General features: G+C 53.8%; 1 protein-coding gene across 1 annotated transcript in view; it reads right to left on the bottom strand.

The window, feature by feature from the left end:
• Positions 1–20,736, bottom strand: part of CSPG4 (chondroitin sulfate proteoglycan 4) — a 35,482-nt gene extending 14,746 nt beyond the window's left edge. Inside the window, exons 1-3 of the mRNA XM_054715660.1 lie at positions 20,649–20,736; positions 2,423–2,450; positions 483–648 (exon numbers count right to left, since the gene is read on the bottom strand). Of these exons, the coding sequence (XP_054571635.1) occupies positions 483–648; positions 2,423–2,450; positions 20,649–20,736 (282 nt within the window). The remainder of the gene's footprint in view (positions 1–482; positions 649–2,422; positions 2,451–20,648) is intronic.
• Between the last annotated feature and the right edge of the window lie 248 nt (positions 20,737–20,984).

Genomic DNA, 20,984 nt, shown 5'->3' with positions numbered 1-20,984 from the left:
TTCTTGCTAATATAGCTTGTAGCGACTTGAAGGATTAAATGGAAAAATGAGGAAGCTGTGGCAGTACTGTTGTTATTATCATCTACAGACATGATTGTTGCTATGCAGAGCCCAGGTGATCACTGGGTGGGGTGGAAGGTAGGGGGAGGGAGAAATGTCCATGCCGAGATTTCAAGGAGAGACTAGTGTTAGGTGCAGGGAGTTGGCGAGAAAACACCTGGCAGCAAGAGACCATAGATAACCAGGGAACTGAAAGCCATTGGAGTGATCAGCACCTAAAGGCCAGCTAGAGTTGTGGTAAGAAGTGAGGTTGGAAAACAGGAGGGCAGAGCAAGTTCATGAGGGACTCACAGCTTCTGCGATTCTGTTGTCCATCTCACAGTGGAGAACTTGAGACCCCAAGGTGAAAATGACATGCACAAGGTCACATAGCTGATTAGGGGCCATTGAAAGCTAGAGTTCAGCAGGGAAATGTCACTGACCTGCAGGCGTCCAGAATTGAGCTGCAGGAGGAGGTGGTCAGCTGGGCCTGCTGCCAGGAGAAGCAGGGCTTCACGCTGGGATGTGGAGAACTGTAGCTGTAGGTCTATGTTGGTCAGAACTGTGGCCACTAACACCTCCAGGTGGTTCTCACCGAAGAAGGAGGCTGTGTGAGAGAGGGAGTCTTAGTCAAGTCTCAGACCCTTGCCTGGAGGAGGACAGGTGCTACAGATTGAATATGTAGGTTGCAGGGAAAGGTTTCATGCTGTCCATGGGCCTCAGCCAGATCCCAGCACCTGCTTGGTCCTGGCCCCAGAAGGTACCCAGCCTAGATTTTGCCTCTGAAGAAGGCCCAATCCAGCAATTTCAAGCAACTTAGGTCTCCTCTTCAGAGGTTCCTCGAGCCAGGGGCCTCTACCAGCAATGGCTCTCTTCCCCTCAGCCCCAGCAGAATCTGGGTCTGGCCCCTCCTTGGCCCAAAGCGAAACCATCATTGGTGTGATCACCTGTCTGGTGGTCACAAATCCCAGGACTGGAGTTCCAGAAGAACCACCTTTACCCTCAACTGATCCCTGTTCAAATTCTTTCTCCTAAGTACACTTACACTTTGGCCACTTTCCACGCTATGCCCCACCTCTGTGGGTTGGTTGGGGCCTGGTGGTGTGGCTGTCAGGCAGCTCACCCATCTTTGCTTTTCTCTTGGGCCATGCTCCCAGCTGCTTTTGGGTGTGGGCAGAGGCAGCTTGTTGGGTCTGAGTCCACAGAGAAGCAAAGGTTTTAAGGCCAGATGGAGGCCATGTGCAGTGCTAGACCCCAAATGGGCCAAAACTTCCTGCATCACCCCATGTTGCATCCTGCTGTAGAGCTATTATTGGTCCCTGGTGAGCAGTCAGATCCGGTCCCATTGTTTGCAAGCCAGGGATGACAACAGCTGAGTTCTCTAAGGCAGGGTCTGGGGCTGAAGACAAGGCTTGGGAGGAGCTGAGGGTCTGTTGGGCAGGCCAGTGGGCCTCCCAAAGCAGCAGGGGTTTCATAGCGTTAGTGGTCATTGTCAGGGTCCCTTTTGTCCCATACTGGGACACCTCCTCTTTTTAAGTTGCCACCTCCTTCCAGGCAGTTTCCTCAAATTAGCCTCTCTTGCCCTCCAACTTGCTGCCACAATTTCTGGTCTATTCCTTTGTGGAGATTAGGGCCAAAAATAACTGAGTCTGTCCCCCAGATGTCCAAGCCTGGGAGAGGCAGACAGTAATGGTTTAAAAAGATGATTCATCGCTGTTGGGCTTCCCTTAAACCCCATGTGAGTGAATAAAGGCTAATGGCGTGATAGGGATGGTCTAGCACCAGCTATATACCTAATAGTCCCCGGCCAACCGGAGCCAGCTGATGTGTGCCTGAAAAAATAGCCACTGGAGGCGTCTGAGGCATGTATTCCCTACGGGCAGCCAGCACTGTGCCAGGGATGTCCAAGGATAACGCTCTTCCACTTGGGCTGAGCTTACAACCCTTATAGTCATCTCCTTTGCTGGCACTTGCTAGAAACATCAGGAGCCTTTGATTGGGAAGTTAAATGAGTCAAATAAGAACTTTAAAATCACCTGAGAACATGGCTCAGTAAGCCCAGCAGGGCCAACAGACCTTGGTGCTGGTAAGGGACAGGTCAGGGGACTGGCAGGTAGCGGGTACCTGTAGGCAACTTACCAGCAAGGACATTGATTCTTAAGAACAAAATGCAGCACACTACACTGAGGGCATCCACAGTTGCAGAGGGTGGGGTACGTGGCTGCTGCAGAACAGGGCCACCATGGTGGTGGGCCAGAGCTCATAGCAGCTGGCAATAGCTGATTGTAAATTTTTAGGGATTTTGTTAGCCAGGTGATGTTGCCTAGTGAGAATATTTATACCATGTAAAGAGGCCAAAACCACAAATCAGGGCTCCCTCTCTCCCAGAGAACCTGTTGCTGAACATATACCTGTCTACCACCCACAGGGAGAGGGCCCATTTCTCTCCCCTGTGGGAATGAACCCACACACCCATTCATACTCCCTTTTGTTAAAGGTGGATATAAATCTGTTGGGGGCCTGGCTGGTGTGGCTCAATGGTTGAGCATTGACCTATGGGCCAGGAGGTCACGGTTCGATTCCTGGTCAGGGCACATGCTAGGGTTGCAGGCTCAATCCCCAGTGTGGGGCGTGTAGGAGGCAGCCGATTAATGATTCTCTCTCATCATTGATGTTTCTATCTCCCTCTCCCTCTCCCTTCCTCTCTGAAATCAATACAAATATATTTTAAAAAGTAAATCTGCTGGGGCATGATCAAGGTCAGGGCTCTGGATTAAGCAGGAACTGCAGTAGACGGCTGGCTCTAACCAACCTGCCTCCAGTGCCCTCCCAGCAGCCAGTTTGGCCTGGTTCTCCAGGCCCAAGTGGGAGGGCAGCAGGATGTACTAGTAGAGGTACTTTCCAGAGGCTGGAGTCTGAATGGGCTCATTGAGGGGCTGGACCCTGCTGTTTCCAGTGGGGCCAGGCAGGGAAAGGCTCACACAGCAGCCTTGTGCTATGCTGGGAGTTCACAGGCCAGGCAGCCCCTCCACCCTACCCCAACAGAGGCTTCTGAGGCCTTGCTGGCCAGGGTTTTGGAAACTCTGACAGACCGCCCCTGCCCCCCCACTCCTCAACCTCGCTGCCTCTACTTTCTGTTCTTCTTCTGCCCCTTACTGTCGCTGATGGCTGCAGTTGTAAGAAACTAGAATCTCTGTCCTGGGGAGGGGGCAGTTGGAGAGGGAATTTGAATTAATAGGTGGTGCAGGATAAAGAAGTAATGAGTAGAAGTCAATCCCCAAGGGCTTCCTAGGGGAGATAAAGGTGGTGTAGAGGAGCAGAGAGGGAGGGAAATGGGCAGCAAGGACAAGGACAAGGACAAGGACAAGTGAGAGACCGGCAGGAATATATAGGCTCCGGAATGTTGAAGACAGAGGAGAGTAGAGGGAAAGATAACATGACTAAATTGGGTTAATGGCTGCTGGGGAGTTGGGTGGTCGGGGAGGAGAGGAGGCATTAGAACTGTCTGGAGACCTCCCCTTGATTCTCTTGGATCAAGAAGACCCATGATTCATCAAAACACCAGCTCAGGCCTGCAGCAGCTGGAAAAGGGCCCATGCTGGGGTTGGAGGCTTGATCCCCAGAGTGCCGTGTACAGGAGGCCTCCCGGTCACCATTTTGTAAAATGGGCACTCCTTCCAATCCTTCCTCCTCCTGTCTGTTGGGATTAGTCCTGGAGGTCCCTCCCCCATCCAGAGGTTTGCTCTCTAATATGCGTGTGCAGAGCATTCATGTTGTGAGCTGCCGGAGTGGTGCCAAGCTTTGAGAATGGTGGGAGCAGGATGCTCCACAGGGTCAGGGGGATAAGTGAAGGAGCAAGAAGAGTCCCACTTGTATGAGTTTCTCTGCCTAGAAGAAGGCACATACGTGAGTGTCCAGAGTAATACAGATGTGTATGTGCATGTGTGTACAAGTGTGTGGGTGGCTGCTGGGGTGTGTTTTGGATTTGCATAAGGCTGCGTGTTTGTGCGTGTGTGTGTGTGTGTGTGCGCGCGCGCGTGTGTGTGGGCTGGGAGCTGCCAGGACAGAACAGTGATTGTGCCTCGGCCTGTCTTGTCCCTCAGTGCCCACCCACCATGACTTAGCTGAGCCTGGCTCCGTGAAAGGGGCCCTGTGTTCCTGGAGGGTTTCTGCCCCCCCTCCTCGGCGCCCATCCATCTTAGTGGTTTACTGAAGGTGGAGAAGGCCCATAACATCCCGCCCTTCCTGCCCATGAACAGGGCACTGCTGTCTGTGCCCAGGGCTGGGCAGCTCCACCCCTCTTCCTGAGACAAGAGCTGGGAGCACAGAAAGAGTTTGTGTCCTTCCCTACCAAGTCCCTTCTCACATGGGGAGATGAAGCCTAGGCCAAGGGCCCCTAGCAAGCCACCCTCTGGCAGGCACAGGTTATGTGGGCATCTTCTGGTTCCCTGGGGGTACTCCTAGGACATTTATGAATGGGAACCTGGCTCCTGCTCCGGGGGGATCCTAAACCTGAGGCTTACTTCCATTATGATGTCCGTGTCTGCCTGTCAGCAGGCTCTTGGGACAAGGGGCAGAGTATGTGTACAGGCTGTCAACCACCTCCCAGGCTAGGGACAGGTCTCAAGCATGGTGCCTTTCCAGTTGGGGGCGAGGGTGGAGGGGTGGGCTGCTGCAGACCCTGTTCCTTTTGAGTCCTTAGGAATAGGCTAGCCAGACTGTCTCTCCTGGGCTGTCCCATCTCTCCTTATCTCTGTCTTGGCTCTTCAGCCACCCTGCTGCATGTCTCTGCCTCTATTTTTCCTCATCTCTCCCTGTCTTAGTCTTTGCCTCCCCTCTTCCCTCTGCCCCATTCTGGTTGTATCTGGGAACATCACCCTTGCTCCAGAACAGTCTAAAGAGTCTGGCCTGGGCCTTTTGCCTTATCAGCCCTGGGTCCCCACTTGCTGGGTTGTGGGTTCCACAATATCAAAATTCTCTGTAGCCCTGCCTGCAGTAGGGGGACTTGGCTTCCATTTCTTTGAACACCTGAGACCCCAGAGGAGAAGCTATTTGACAGAGAGAAGCAGAAAGCCTGCAGTGCTGGCCCTGCCACCTGTCTGGGCACCCCCACCCGCACCTCACGCCTCCCTGGCAATTGATTCCTTGTGCCTGCTCCTGCCACATTCCTGGTCGCTTGGGGGCAGCCAGGCAGCCCCACAGCCAGCATGCGTCATGGGCAGCAGCAGCATTCCTGTGTGTTTGCTGCTGTCTGACTTTATAAGGGAGAAAGTTTGGGAGCTGAGAGCTGCTGGGCAGGATGGCCAGTGGGGAGCGCCTAGGCGCACAGTCAAGTGTGCCTGGTGGGAGATCTGGACATGTGTTGTTGAGGAAGGACTTGTTGGTACAGAGACAGAGCAGGAGCTGAGAGATGGATGGTGAGAGAAGGCAGAACCATATTCATTCATTCATTTATTAATTCATCCACAAATACAATACTGGAATGATAGGGATGTAGGAGAACCAACCTAGGAAAGACAGAAAGCCTGACAAAGATTAAACTGAGAATGGGCCCTAGCAAGTTTGACTCAGTGGATAAAGCGTTGGCCTGTGAACTGAAGGATTTGATTCTGGTCAAGGACACATACTTCGGTTGCAGGCTCGATCCCGGCCTCTCCCGTGGGAGGCAACCAGACAATGACTATCTCTCCCTTTCCACTCTCTCTAAAAATCAATGAAAAATATCCCTGGGTGAGGATTAACAACAAAAACAAAAAAAACAAAACAACAATAAAACAACAACAACAAAACACACCTGAGAATGTAAAATAAAGACCCTTTCTCCACAAAGACTGAACTCAGGGATCCAGACTGAGGCCTGAGGGAGATGGGGAAGGAAAAACCCAAGAGATATGGAGATGGCAGGATGTCGGCAGTGAGCCTGCTGCTGTGGACAGAAGCAAGGAGGGTGAGGAGGGGACACCCCGCAAGCCAGTTGGGGACAAAGGGTTCCTGCTCTAGGTGAAGCTGGACTCTTCCACCATGGGTGACAAATCCTGGTTCCAGATCCAGGGTAGGTAGGGGGTGAGGCTGGGAGAGTCCCCCAGGGGAGTCCGAAGAGTAGGGTATTCTGGGAGTGCCAAAGCAAGGGTGAAGGGTCCTTTGTCTTCGTGGGTGTGTTTGTGAATGGCCCTGTGTGAGAGCAGGGATGGGCCAGGTGTCCTTCCCCTGTAGCTGGGCCCTCCCTGAGGTCACCTCAAGCCAGATCCCCAGTATTCTGCTGCCCAAGCCAGGGAACCTCTAATGAGGCTGGGGTAGGGAAGTTCCCTCTGATTTAGAACCTGTTGGGGCTGATGTTCCCTGTGCTGCTCCCTCCCATTGCAGAGTTGGGAGAAAATGTACTGGTATGAGAAGTCAGTCCCATGGAGCAGCGCAGACCCTAACCCTTGCACAGTGCATAGCGGAGGAAGTGAGTGCAGAACAAGGGAGGATTTGGTGGACCTGTCACCTGGAAGATGCTCAAGCACCTGGCACCCTCAGTGCTCACTACCTGTGTCCTTGGTCTCAGATGGAGTCCATAACCCAGGGCCGTTCAAGTACCCTCAAGGCACGGCCATAGGAACAACAGTAGATTAGTTCAAAGTCATGGGGAACTTAAAACAGCGGCCATTCCTGTTCCTCTTAGGAGACAATAGCTTGTCCCAGTAGAGTGTGGGAATCACTGAGGGGAGGCTGTTGGAGAGGCTCCTGTACTTGTGGGCAAACCCCTGTCTTTACATCTCAACACTACAGAGACCTCAGCTCTGGTCCCCATTCCCCCTCACTTTGAGAACTCTTGACCACAAGACTCACTCTCAGAGTACTTGATCTTGTGTTTGGTTGCCAAGGAGTTCAGGGCAGGACAACGGCTTCCTCAATTATTGGCTGAGCCCTGACCCTGGTCACTGGCCTGAGCTACTGGTCTTCTAACCAAGCACCTGGAGGCCATCCATGCCAAGGGCCATACACTGAGGAACATGTCCAATTTAGGAACCTCTCTGGAAGGTGAGTGCCTCTGGAGAGGAAGCAGGGGACTAGCGGGTTAAGATACTGAGCTTGGTCCACAGACACTGATGGGGCAGAGTTGGTGTCCTGGGCTCCCAGCCATGTGTTCCTACCCTGAGGCCACGTGGGACACAGAGGAAGTGGGAGAGAAAATGAAAGGTTTTGCTGGAAGAAGCAGCCCAGAGTCCACCCAGGCTGGAAGGCTGGGCAGGAGGAAGCAGGGCCCTCAGTGGAGTCTTTGTGGAAGCCTGCTGTTCTCCAAGCCAGAGGCATAAAGGGGTGGGGCTTCTGTGGCTTGAAGCAATTCTGAAAGGCTTTTCCTTGTCCTGTGATTTTCCTCCTTATACAGGGAGGATTTCTAGGCCCTCATCCACATTCTCTTTCCCCTGGCTTTCCTGGCCCTGGAGGGAATATGGGTCCCTCATCTCAGTTGACCAGGCTGAGGTAGGGGTTCTGGAGAGAAGAAAGAGTGAAGGAGCTTGCCTGGCATCTGGCCTGCCCTGCCCCCACCCCCAGCAGGGTCCCCATGAGATTGCTCTCATTTTACAAGTGAGAAAACTGAGGCAAGGAGGATAGTTACCTGTACTAGGGCATAAAGAGCAGTTGTGGAGTGGGATTCAAGACCTTGTTGGTGTGCTTCCTGAGCCTGCTACTGTAGGTGTCAGGGTGGGGTATGTACATAGAAGCGGGTGTTGATTGCTATGTGTGACTTGGAAGTGGAGCATCTGCCTGAGTGTGAGAACTGGCCCCCTGCCTGGGGAAGACACACTTTTTCCCTTCCTGTCCTCAAGACCCCCTCTTTCAGGGTTGGGGGTAGTAGAGGGGGAAGGAAGTGAGGGAAGGGGAGATCATTTGTTTTCCATGCATGGTTTGGCAGCTGGCCTCTCCCAGCATGGCTGGATGGAGTCTGGTTTTGGATCTTCAGGGCTGGCTGAGGATGACATGTTCCAGAAAATAGTGATAAGTGAGTCAGCAGTGAAGAAGGTCCCTCTCTGATCCACCAGCCCATAGAGGTCTTAGAGGTCATGGAAGAGGCTGGAGAGGTGGGAGGTGTGGTTTCCACCCAGGTGAGGAGCCTGCCTTTAGGAGGCTGAGGGGCTATCCCCTCTGGCAGAATGCCTTCTGCTCTGGGATGAGAAATCTCAGGGGCAGGTGTTGTGGAGGTGCCTCAGGGTTTTTCTGAGCCTGGCAGATGGCTTGGAGACAGTGAGTGTGACCTGGGATGGGGGACAGTGGAAGCCAGACAGAGGTCTGGACCAATTTGAAGCAACTGGTGCTCAATAGGCTATGTGCCTTAGAGAAGACACCACTATCTTTGCCTTAGTCCTCCCATCTGAAATATAGGGAAGGGAGGTAGGATGACCCCACAGACAGAGGTTCCATATCCAGGAGACCCGGGGGAAGCAGAGGCTTGGGTCAGGGACCCCGCGGGGTCCCCCCTCCCCCCCACACACTATACTCAGAGCCACATGCTGCCATACCCTCTGTGGCCTCAGTTTTCCCATCTGTGAAAAGGGACTTAGGTGTGGAGACTGACACATAACAACTGAGCCCTGGCCAGCTCAGCCTAGCCCAGACCAAGAGGAACTGCTGGTGGAGAGGTGTGGTCACTACAGTGGATACAGCAGAATTCACCTCTGGCCTAAGGGATGACAGGCCTGGCCAGACTGGAAATTCTTGAGAACAGGGCCCAGAGCCTGTGTCCTGTGCCCAGGGCATCTATCATTCAGGAGGACTAGACACGTGTACTGACAGAGGAAGTATCAGCACCTAAGGGAATACAAAGATTAAATGAGGAAGAATTTGGCCCACATGAGGGATTTTCTATTGGCAGAGCTGACAGCAGATAGGCAGAACAGCAAGCTTCCATACTGGTGGCGTGCTGCCAGGAGGGTGTGGCCTGCGAGGGTGGACCAGGTAACCTAAGTGTCCTTGCTACTGGCCTCTGTGCCAACCAGGTACCCCAGGTCCCCAGATTGAGTCCTCCCACGACAGGCCTGAATCCTCTTGGCATAGGTCCCTACCTAGCATGCCCACTAATTATGTAACCCCTCTAGCCTGTCAGTATCTCCAAGCTGTGCCCATCCTGCCACATTCCCTAGCCCAGTGGTCGGCAAACTCATTAGTCAACAGAGCCAAATATCAACAGTACAACGATTGAAATTTCTTTTGAGAGCCAAAGTTTTTAAAACTTAAACTTCTTCTAATGCCACTTCTTCAAAATAGACTCGCCCGGCCGTGGTATTTTGTGGAAGAGCCACACTCAAGGGGCCAAAGAGCCTCATGTGGCTCGCGAGCCGCAGTTTGCCGACCACGGCCCTAGCCCATCTCTCTTTCCTGGCCTCAGGCACCACCTCTTTGCTATGGCACCCACATCTCTGTCTCTGGCACCAGCCAATGACCCCTAGACATCTACACCAGGAACAATCCTAGGAACCCCCAAACCCAAGCCCACCCATCTCAAGCCAGAGTCAGTGTCATCTCTGCTCCCCACCCAGTGAAGGTCCCACCACCCACCCACTGCTAGGCAGAAATCTAAAAGTTGTTTCAGACACTCTCCCTCCTCCCTCCTCATGGACACCCCTCCTACTCTTAAATTCTCCTTCAAATTCATCTCCCCCTCTTGCTCCTCTGTGCTATCCCGCAAAGCAGATGGCCACCATCAATTGCCTGGCTTAATAAATTTTCTGCTTCGTTTTGCTAATAGCAGCCACAGTTAACCTAAAATGAAAGTCACTCCATCATCCTTCTTTGCCTGGAATACTTCGATGGCTCTCCATTGCCCCATGACCAAATCTCAACCCCCTACTGCAGCACTGATGTGGGGTGCTGACCTTGCCCCTGCTCCACAGGTTTTCCTGTGCACCTCCCTTGAACACCCCACGTGCCACCCTCACCAGACCTTGGGCTGTTTTCCTGTCATACCTGTCAGGTTCTTACTCCCAGCCTCTGCTCAGGGCCTTCTACGTGGTGAGCTCTTCTTTCTTCTCGGCCTGTGAGATGCCCTCAAGCTCCTTTGTAAAAGTTCACCTCATCCTTCCCCACAGCCCAAAGCTCCTCTGCACTGGGGGTGCAAAGACACTCCACTGTGGCTTGGGGAGTTGTGTCACTGTCACTTCTCTCCTTGAACACTGTGAGTCTTGGGATAAGACTGGCTGCTTGGTGAAGGGAGATGGGAAGAAAGGAGGTGGGCCCAGGAGGATGTGAGTGGACTGCTGGCAAGGACGGCACCTGGGGGCTTGACCAGCTCTACCCAACCAGTCTCACCTCCAGGCTTCTTTCTAGTTCCCCTCTGCCCTTTAGGGCCCCAGTGCCCAGAGGCAGGGGCCTGAACACAATGTCCCCACCCTGCCCCAGCCAGGGAGTGCTTTTCTGGGCCTGTGGTAACAGAGTCTGGTGCTTGTTTTTAAAGAAAATAGAATCAGAGCCCCTATTTATAGCTAGAGTCCATAGCACAGACAGGAGATAGATGGGATTTGAGGCTGTGCAGGCTCCAAACAGGCTGGGGAAAGGGAGGGGGGGGAGGAAGGGGGCCTCCAAGGCCCCCTCCTTAACACCCCCCCCCCCCCCCCCCCCCCCCCCCCGCTTTCTCAGCTGCTAAGGAAGTGCCTGTGGGATCTTGACACTCCCTAGGACAGGATATAGCTGTGTTTTTGGACAGGGGAAGGAGGGGACTTGGGTGAGGGAGATGGAAACTTTCTCTTTGGATTGGTCCCTGGAGCCCAGAGTCTCTGTGGGAATGGGTGGAGGTGAGGTGTGTCATGTCTTCTGGGAAGGCAGAGAAGAACCTGTGGAGGTGCCAGCTACAGAGGGAGCACTTTGGACTGCCACCAGGACTGGGTAAAGGAAGAACAGAGCAAGGCCAGAGAGATGGGGCTGACAGAGGCAGAGAGAGAGACAGGGACAGGGGCGAGTTCTGCAGTTCAGCTGATCCTGTGTGTGGAAGGGACATAGAGAGAGCAAGGAAAGGTTTGAGGTGGGGGCTGCTGTCCCACAAAAAGTCTTCCTGGTGCTCTGGGCAGAGTGGGCAGAGTCTGAGTTGGATCCAGTGAGGAAAGGCAGGAATTGGACATCTCTGTGGCCTTCACCTCAGAAAGCCAAGCCATGCTCACTCCTACCCTGCAGGGCTCAGGGCCTGTAGACCCTCCGTTCCTGGCAATCTCAGGGTGGGAGGCCCAGACCTATTTAGAAGCAAAGAAATGCTATGGAAGCAGGGCCCATGCAGATGGGCTTTGTCACCAAAATTCCTGAAGGACTGTCCTGGGCAGATGGGGCAGGGTAGTGCCAGGATCATTAGGGGCAGGTCTGGGCTCTGGATTGCTAGGGGCTGAGTTCCTCAGGCCTGAAGGCGCTAGCCTGAACTCACACCTGCTGCCAGCTTCTATTCTGACTCCTCCTTCATTTGGACCTTTGGGGGCTGCAGCCTGAGGTATGTGTCATGGAGACTTAGCCACACTGGTGACTCAGACAGTTAAAAAAAGAAGCAGCTCCAAGCGGTGACTCAGCTGCCTCTGGAGGGGCTGGGTGGGTCTAGCTGGTACAAGACGGGGTGGTCTGGGTTTATTTTTGGCAGGGTGGGGCTGGGGTGAAGTGGTGTAAGATGGGAAGTGGGAATGGAGAGAAGCTGCTACTCTCATTCCAGGAGAGCCCCAGGGCTTTGTGCCACAGAGAAAATCAGTTTCCCAATGCCTGGGAGCTCTGGCAGGCTGGGCTGCCTCTCAGTCCTGTCCCAGGCCCAGCCTACCTTGTTATGAGGCCCAGAACAAGCATCTGGCTCTGTCTGGACAGAAGCAGAGTCTCCTGTCCTATTCCTAAGAGGCTTGAGCTCAGAATTTTAGAGTTGACCTTGAAGGATGAAGATCCTGCACAGAGACCCAGAGAGGAACAGAGGTCTGACTAAGGCCACCCGGATCCCTACAACGTCTCCCCTTCCCCAGGGCTATCAACAGCTGAGGGGACAGGTTCCCATCTGAGTACAGAAGTACCCCCTTATTTGTAGTTTTGCTTTCTGTGGTTTTATGGTCAATCATGGTCTGAAAATATTAAATGGAAATTCTAGAAATAATTCATGTTTTAAATTGTGTACCATTCTGAGTAGTGTGATGGATCATCACTTTGTCCAGCGTCTCCACACTGTATTTGCTCCCTGCCTTTTTATCACTTAGTAGTTGGTTCAATGATCAGATCAGATCGGCTGTTGTGTTCAAGTAATCCTTATTTTACTAATGGCCCCAAAGTGCAAGACTAGTGATGCTGGCAATTTAGATATGCCAAAGAGAAGGCGTGAATTGCTGCCTCTAAGTGAAAATGTATAAGCATACCTCGGAGATATTGAGGGTTTGAATCCGTACCACAACAATGAAGTGAACTTTGCAATAAAGTGAGGAACACAATTTTTTGTGCATATAAAGGTTATGTTTACACTATACTGTAGTCTATTTAGTGTGCAATAGCATTATGTCTAAAAAAAAACAATGTACATACCTTAATTAAAAATACTTTATTGCTGCCCTGGCCAGTGTGACTCAGTTGGTTGGAGTGTTGTCTGATGAACTGAAAGGTCGTGGGTTCAATTCCTGGTCAGGGCATATACCTAGGCTTTGGGTTCAATCTCCGGTCTGGGAGTGTGTGGGAGGCAACTGATCGACGTATCTCTCTCACATTGATGTTTCTCTCTCTCTCCCTCTTTAATATTCTAATAAAAAATAAAAAATAGCCCTAACCGGTCTGGCTCAGTGGATAGAGCATCGGCCTGCGGACTGAAGGGTCCCAGGTTCGATTCCGGTCAAGGGCACGTACCTTGGCTGCGGGCACATCCCCAGTGGGGGGTGTGCAGGAGGCAGCTGATCGATGTTTCTCTCTCATCGATGTTTCTGACTCTCTATCCCCTCTCATTTCCTCTCTGTAAAAAAATAAAATATACATATATATAAAAAATACTTTATTGCTAAGAAAGGCTATCCATAATATGAAAAATGGCACCAATAGATTTGTTTGACAAAGGGTTGCCACAAACATTCAATTTGTAAAAAAAAAAGCAATATCTGTGAAGCACAATAAAACTAGGTGTGCCTGTTTAGGAAAGAACATAGTATATATAGGACTCGGTACTATCTGAGGTTTCAGGTATCCACTGGGAGTCTTGGAACATATCCCCCATGGATAAGGGGAACAACTGTGCCTGCCCCTGGAGGGGCTCAGCTGGGGTCCACATGGGTGGCTGGAAGCACGTGGGCACCAGATTCCCAGAAGTAGAGTCTCAGCCAGCAGCTGGGCCTGGATTTTATTAGCTACTAGAAGCCCAGTGCACGAAATTCGTGCACGGATAGGGTCCCTAGGCCTGGCCGGCGATCAGGGCCGATCTGTGGGGCAACCAGCAGGGCAGTCGGGGGGTGGGGGGAGTTGGGCCGCTGGCACCCACCTTGGCTGGCCTGGTGCAGCCCGCTCACCAGCTCCATCCCCCACTGCCATTGCTGGTTGGGGCCTGCAGGCTGGGGGTAGCTCCTGCATTGAGCGTCTGCCCCCTGGTGGTCAGTGCACATCATAGCGACCGGTTGTTCCACTGTTCGGTTAATTTACATATTAGGCTTTTATTATATAGGATTAGCTCACATCCGGGGAGCTAGCTGGGATCTGCCCAAAGGTCTGTTGAGGAGAGTTACCCCTGTGGGGTGAAGGCAGAGGATGCCCACACAGTGGGATTTCGAGCTGGGGGCCCAGGCTCTGGCTAGTTTATTATCCAGAGTGTCCCTGCAGTGGCATCCCCGCCCTCCTCGGCTGCTCATTTCCTGAAACTCACTTCCCCTCATCTCTACCAACCCTGATCTCACACCTACAGGGACTCATCACCAACACCCCGATGGCTCCAAGCAGCTCAGGGCAGAAAGGGTCCCCACTCCCTCAGTTTGCATTTTGCTCCTCACTCTGCAGTCACTGCCGCTTATGAGTTGTGGTAATATCCCCAGGGAACTCTGGCAGTTGAGCCATCTCATGGCCCTGGACTTCTGCCCCTACCTCTGGAGGGGCCGCCGAGGGGTGGGCAGAGGAAGAGAAAGGTGGTTAGCTCCCTGTCACGTAGGAAGTGCTGGTGCCCGTCCCCTCTTTGTCCCGGCTCACCTGCCTTTGGGACAGGTCTGAGTGTCATTTGGTCATTTGTTCAGCACACGTTGATTGTATTGCACTCTGGCTCAATGCTATCCATCTAAGGGACTATTAGGGTTTGGGTCAGGGCTGGGAGGGGCTGTCCTGCTTCTCCTCACAGTGGGAAGGGTGTGCAGGTCTCAGCCAAGAGGGTCAGTCAGATGCAGACTCCCTCCCCCTGGCCCTTTTCCGAAGCGTCCTGGGAAGGCTGTCAGTGGCGGGCTGACAGCTCCCTGAGGAGCCTGCCTCCTCTTTTCCATGTCACTTTATCCCACAAAGACCCTCTCACAGGGCCCCCACACCCAACACCCCACCTTGGGACCTTTCTGAAAGATTCCTAAGCAGGAGCCCCCATCTTGCTGGGGCTGCCCCCATTCCCGAAGGAGATGGCAATAGAGTAACAGCAACCTCAGGAGCAGATACCTATTCTAGGTAAAGGGCTTTCATCCTTGATGAACAGAGGAAGTAGGCATTATTTATCCATTTTAGAGAGGAGAAAACTGAGGCTCGGTAAGGCCAAATCCCTTGCCCAAGGCCATGCATCCAGTGGTAGGGCTGTAATTAAATCCTAGACTCTCTAATACTGTGTTCTTTATCATTATGTTCCTGCCTCCTTCACCCCCCAGCCCTGTAGAGGTTCCCAGAGCGAAGGACTCACAGTGGGGAGAGGAGGGGCCTGAGTCAGAACTGAGAGTGGAAAGGGAGCTCAAAGCACCCAAAAAGGGTGATTTGTTCCTTTCCTGACCACTGTGGGAAGTGTGTGTGTGTGTGTGTGTGTGTGTGTGTGTGTGTGTGTGTGTGCCTGAGGCCTGCCTGCTGGCTGGCCTAAAGCTGCAGGAGTGTGGGGCTGGTCCCAGCCAATGTGCATGAGGGAAGGGGGCAGGGAGGGGCTGGCGTCATGGGAATCGGCATCCAGGGCCCACTGATATTTATAGTCGCCCCTCCTGAAATGTGGGCGGGGGAGGAGTTGCTCTTAGGTGGGAACGGAAGTTGGTCTCCTCTTCCCAGTCCCCTCTATTCCCCAGAGAGCAGGCTGTCTCAGGCCAGAGCCTTGCTCTGGTGGTGGAGCTGGGGCTGTGTGTCCTGAGTTGGGGGTTTCCCCCAGGACTTCTGTCTCAGGGGCTGGGCACTCTCCTTGCTAGGCTCCGAGCCAGGCTGCTGAGCAACACGGTATGTGTGCGTGCCCATGGTCCTACTGGGTGTCACACTGATGGAGGTCATGGACCAAGGGGCAGAGGCCAGATGAAGGTAGGGGAAGAAAGGCTTGTAAGCTCATAGAGATGCAAGGCAGGGCCCAGAAGGAGGGCAGACCAGGCCGTGGGCCTCAGCAATCACTGGTTAGAAAGGCTCCCACAGGTGGTGATGTTGAAACGGCCTTGAAGGATGGGAGGAAAAGGGAAGTGAGCAGTTGTAGGGAACTGGCTGGGCGAAGGTGGAAGGGCGCTCGAGGCTATGGATTATTATCTGCTGTCCTAGGTCATCAGTTAGGCGGTGGATCACTTGCCATGTGGAGGCTGGTATTTGAGGCGGGGACAGGCAGGTGGCACCAGGAGGCTCTTGCTTACCTGGATGCTTAGGAATGTCCCGTTTGCCTCTAGGAGGGTTAGGAATGGGATGCTGGGGCATCAGAGGCCAAGCCCCTAGGCCTGGCTGGGAGGAAGTTGGGACTGTGTTCTGCTCCCTGCCTTTGGGTCTCCAGACTGTGTCCACCTGGGGAAGGACAACTTCCATGGGTCCTTTGTAACAATTGTGATTTGGATTCTCTGAAAGCCAGGAAGTTCTTCCTTGTATCTGGCCTGAATCTCCCATGCTCTCAGTATGTTTTAACTCAAAGCAATTCATTGGTTTTCAAGTTTTTTTAAGAATACTTTATCAAAAATAAAACCCCAATTTATAAATGTATGTTCATGAAACTGCTATGCACGAATTAGGGTGGGGCAGGTACCCTACATTTCTAGATACGGGGATGTAAGCCCCGGAGCACCCTGGGCCCAGTCTGGAACCCCTGGTTGGCTCAGTGATCTCTATGCCCCTTGTGGGCCCAGACTTGTGCTCAGCAAGAAGTGGAGACCCCTGAGAAAAGCAAATAGGAGGTCTGCTCTCAGGGAGCTACCGGTCTGTGGGCAAGGCCACGTCTAGACCAGGGTATAAGGCCAAAGCGCAGAGAGGCCCAGCCCCTGCCCTGCTAAAAACTTGCTGTATGACTCTGAGAAAACAGTTGCCCCTCTCTGGGTTCTGGTTTCCTTGTGAACCATGGGGGTCTGGGGCTCAGCAGTCTCTGCAGTAAGGTCTGGGAGGGGAGGCAGTCTTGCTGACCCACCATGACAGTTAATCCATGAGAGGGACACAGACTGAAACAGTTTAGCATGAGCACTGGAGGGAGGCCTGGGAGGCCAGCTCCTGCGAAGGCTGGGAGCGGGCAGGGCATGGGCAGGAGTTGAGTGGGAGGAAGGAATGGTCAACAGGATAAGCGCTGTCCAGAACATGGGTGAGCCGTGCCACCAAGCCATCTTGCCCGCAGCCCCAGAGCCACTCCCCTACATCGGAGACAAATGTGATTTCCTTTGCCATTCCAGCTGTTGGAGGAGGAGTGCGGGGCTTTCTTGAAGAGGATTTGCTTATGCTATGAGAAGGTGGAGAGGATTTGGAGAGGTGGGGTGCTGGAGGAGCATGGGGGGATGGGAACAGCTGTCTCTCCCTTGATGACCTGTCTCTCTTCCCTGCGTGGGGGGCCTATGCCCACTGGTGGTGGCTGTCCACCTGGTTTTATCGGGGAGAGCCAGCTGTTGTTGGGGTGAGTGAGAACACCATGGCCGGTGTGCCCAAAGAGTGACCCGAGGACAGTCCCTCCTGTTCTTTGGGCCTCATTTCTTCAGCTGTAAAATGGGGATGTCTTTGACTTGCAGGGCTGTGAGGCTGCATGGTAATATGATTGGCCTTCCCGCAGGGTATCTCTGGAGGTAGGAGCCCTGTTATAACACAGCTTCATTCTCGCCTCTGTTTGGAGTTATGGACTCTCCTGAGAAGCAGGAAGAACTAGGACTTCCTACCCCAGAGAAAATCCAAGTACAAAATTGTTCATACCAATTCAGTTAATTAAAAAATGACTCATACACATTCAGTAACAATGAATACAGTACTTCTGAAACACACCTACGTTTGCACCTGGAGAAAGAGTCCTAACTCTGGAAGGCTCTACAGAACTAGACATGCTGGGGCCGGGGGCATGTTGGAAGAGAAAGGGGAGCTGGATGGGGCCGGGAACTGGGGGACAGGCAGTGAAGGAGCAGAGGGACCAGGCAGTGAGCAGGCTTAAGTCCTGGACCCAAAGGCCCCTTTGTTCATTTGCTCCTGGCACCAAATAGGAGCCGCAGCTCAGCATAGCACCCCTGGTCCCATCTTGTCCTCACCTCCTTCCCCCTCAAACGCCACCCAGCCCAGGTCTGTGAGATATGGGGTTTGTATTCCCAGCAGCCATCCTGGGCTCCTGGCAAAAGCCACCCACCCAGGTCTGTGAGGGCATCTGGCTGTGTGCCGGGTTGTCTGTACTCATGTGCGAGCCCACATCTGTGTGCACCAATGAGTGTGTATGTCAGGATTATTTCCAACTCCCCCTCCCCTGCCAGCCCCCTCCTGGGCAGCACGCCCAGTTCCCAGACTGAGCCTATACACTTCCTCTGAGAACTCCCCGCATGCCCCACTTCCCCCTAGCCATCGCCAATGGCCTGGCCCACCTGGCCTGGCCCCCTTCTGGGCCCCCTAGGCGGCTGCACTGAAAGGCCCTTCTTATCCTGCCCAGGCAGGCAGGCAAACATTGGGAGGGGGCTCAGTTATACTTGGTTCTGGAACAGTTTTTCTAGAGACTGGGTGGGCTGGACTGAGGGCCCTAGCCCCTGCCCTGCCCTGAGGCTCAGGCGAGTATGTGCATGGCTCAGAGACTGTTTCCCCCAGACCATCGAGCGGAGTCTGCCCTGGTTCAGTTCCTTGCACCCGGTCCCCCCATGCTCTCTAAGACAGCCCCATTAGTTCAGAGCCTCCATCCAGGTTACACAGGAGCCCTCCCTGCCAGGTGCTCTTGCCTGAGTTCCACTTCAACCCCTCACCTACCTTTCAAAGGCAGCTATACCCGTTCTATGCTCACTCCGACCTCCAATTTTGTCATCTCCACATCAGCTCAAACCGTCTTCCCCAGTGCTTGTTACTCTGCTGAGGGCCTCCCGCAGTGCTCTGAAGGAGCTGGACACCACCCCTACTCCCTCAGAGCAGGACCGGAGGCTCTTCCCCGGCAGCAGGGCTTCTCGGTGGGACTTAGCGCACTTTGCTTCCTCCCTGGGGCCTCAGTTTCCCTGTCTGTACAATTGGAAGGCTGGACCAGATGGTTTCCAAGGGTGTTCGACTCTCAGGACCCATGACCTAGATGCCCAATGTGCCTCACTCTTGTACCTTGAGGGCCTTTGGGGCCAGAGGTGTCTAGTGGTGGTAGGAGTGACGCCCTCCTCAGGCAGGGGCTGTCTCTACTGCAGACGCCAGGAAAGGGAGTTAACCAGGTATGGTGACAGAGATGGGTTTTTGGAGAGGAACTCTGCCTGGGAGGGGGAGAGGATACCAGCTCACCCAACCCCTACCCAATTCCAAATCTTTCCTAAAGCAGGGGTTGGCTTATTGTTATAAAGCCCCACTGGCATCATGTCACCTCCTCTCTAAAACCTTTGTTGGCTCCTCAGCAGGGCCTAGGCAGTGGGCTGCATTTTGCCATTAAAGTTTCTGTGCCCCAGCGCAATCACTTTACGTGGCTCGTGCTCAAAATGTGCCTTTCAGCCAGGCTGCCGGCCTTTCTATCACAACATCCCTCTGCTCATACCGCCCCAGACCTTTGCTCATGAAACCCCTTCCTGGAGTGCTGGCCGTTCACATCCTCCAAGCCTTGGCTCAAGGATCGTACTCTGCCCTGCCCCAGCTTGCCTCTGGATTTCTTTTCTCCATACTCTCTATCAGGATCTTTGCAGACGTGACAGGAAATGCTGTTTGAGTTCTAATCTGCTTTTCTACCTCCTGAATGAAACCAAGTTCAGCTTATAAATTTCTGTGCCCTCCTCACTGCCCAGCATGGTACCTGCACATTGTCGATACTGAGGAGGTTTTGAGAGATGCTCTCAGTTGAAGCCAAGGAAGTGGTGGTGCTGGATCCTTTCCCTTGGCTGGAGGCTGGGAGGCTACATGAGCGGACCTCCCTACTCACCTCAGATGCCCCCTTCCCATCTCTCTAGAGACCCGCCCATCACCCAGGCCCTGAGACCTTGGAGGATGGAGTCTCTGGGGATGGGAGCAGCGAGCCTGGAGATCTGGCTCTGACTCACCCCAGGATGTGTGGGGTTCTCCCCTGACTCATTTCCCTTCTAGTGGCCTGAGCCCCTGGAAGGGAGACTCAGGTCCTTCATCTTCTCAAAGTTGCTCCTGGGAATGGTCCCAAAAATTGTAGGCCGAAGCCCTGATTCATACATGGGTATAATGACTGTTGGGTTCTGAGGCCACAGTCCTTATGCGTTCACTGAAGGGAGAATGCTGCAGTGGTGGGATTCTGACGTTGGGACCCAGAGGGGACACATCCTAGCACCCTTCAGAAGGCAAACTGTCATTCGGTCTCTACCGGGGTCAGCCACCAATGCCTGGGACAGGGAGGTGTGTCATTGCCCAGAGCTGTCTGAGGGACAAGCCCCTGTTGGAGCACAGAATATGGAGAGGCACCAGCCCTGCCTCTATGAGGCTGAAGAGTGGGTGGTCCTGTCTGTCACCAGTCAAGACTTCTCAGTGAGGAGAGAGGAGAGAGAAAACGACAGGAGGGGGATGAGGAGGACAGGAGGAAGGTGGCGATGAAGAAGACAGACAGAAGATGCACCTGCGGACAACGGGAGTAGGAGCAGGAACAGAGCTGGGAGGCAGCTGGAGGAGACCAGAGGAGGCTGGAGGAGGTGGAGGCTGAGGTGCCCGTGCCCCATCCCCCCAGCACAGGGTGGGGCAGGGTAGCTCCCTCCCCATTTCTTGCTTTGCAGCACTCCCCATTCCTGGCCTGGGTGGCTCAGGCTGGGGTGCTTTTCATCACTGGGTGTCCATTGGGCACCATGTGGTCACGGAAAGCCTCCTGGGCTCAGGGCGCTCAGACAGCGTTGAAGGGGCTCCACTGGGTATGGAGAACAATCCTGCATAGTGCCATACCCTGGGCAACCCCTCCCTAGGGCCAAGCTCGGGACACCAGAGCCCATGTTACCCTGAGATGGAGAGCGTCTATCCCGGGTGGAATCCCCAGAGACCCCAGCCCGGGTGACAGGAGCACAGCCTCCTTGTTTCCTAGTCTGGGGGCCACTTCTGGGGCCCATCTCTTTTCTCTATCTAAGGAACCCTCCACAGCTCCTGCCAGTCTGGGCTGGGGTCCCAGGTCCCTCTCTTACCTGCAGATGCTGGTTCTGCCAACATAGCCAGGGTCAAAGCCAGGGCCAGGGCAGGGGCTGGGGTTCGGGGCCGAGGACCTGCATGCATCGCAGCGGGCTGGCAGCCGGACTTGAGCGCCAAAGTCTCCAGTTGAGAGAAGTCGGCTCTTCTGGTGTGGGCTGGGGCTCCCAGTGCTCACAGTCTACTTAACTCTGGGGGCGGAGCAGCAGCCCAACCAGCACTCGGATTTCAGGCCTGGGCTCCCTGCCCGTCCTCCCCTCTGCCCCCCCAACAACCTTCTTAAAGGGCCCATGCTAGGCTACTTTTTCCTATGGAGGGGAGAGGGGACCCTTACA

Source organism: Eptesicus fuscus, chromosome 5, assembly GCF_027574615.1.
Source record: "Eptesicus fuscus isolate TK198812 chromosome 5, DD_ASM_mEF_20220401, whole genome shotgun sequence".
NCBI lineage: Eukaryota > Metazoa > Chordata > Mammalia > Chiroptera > Vespertilionidae > Eptesicus > Eptesicus fuscus.
This window is presented reverse-complemented; position numbering and strand designations above follow the sequence as displayed.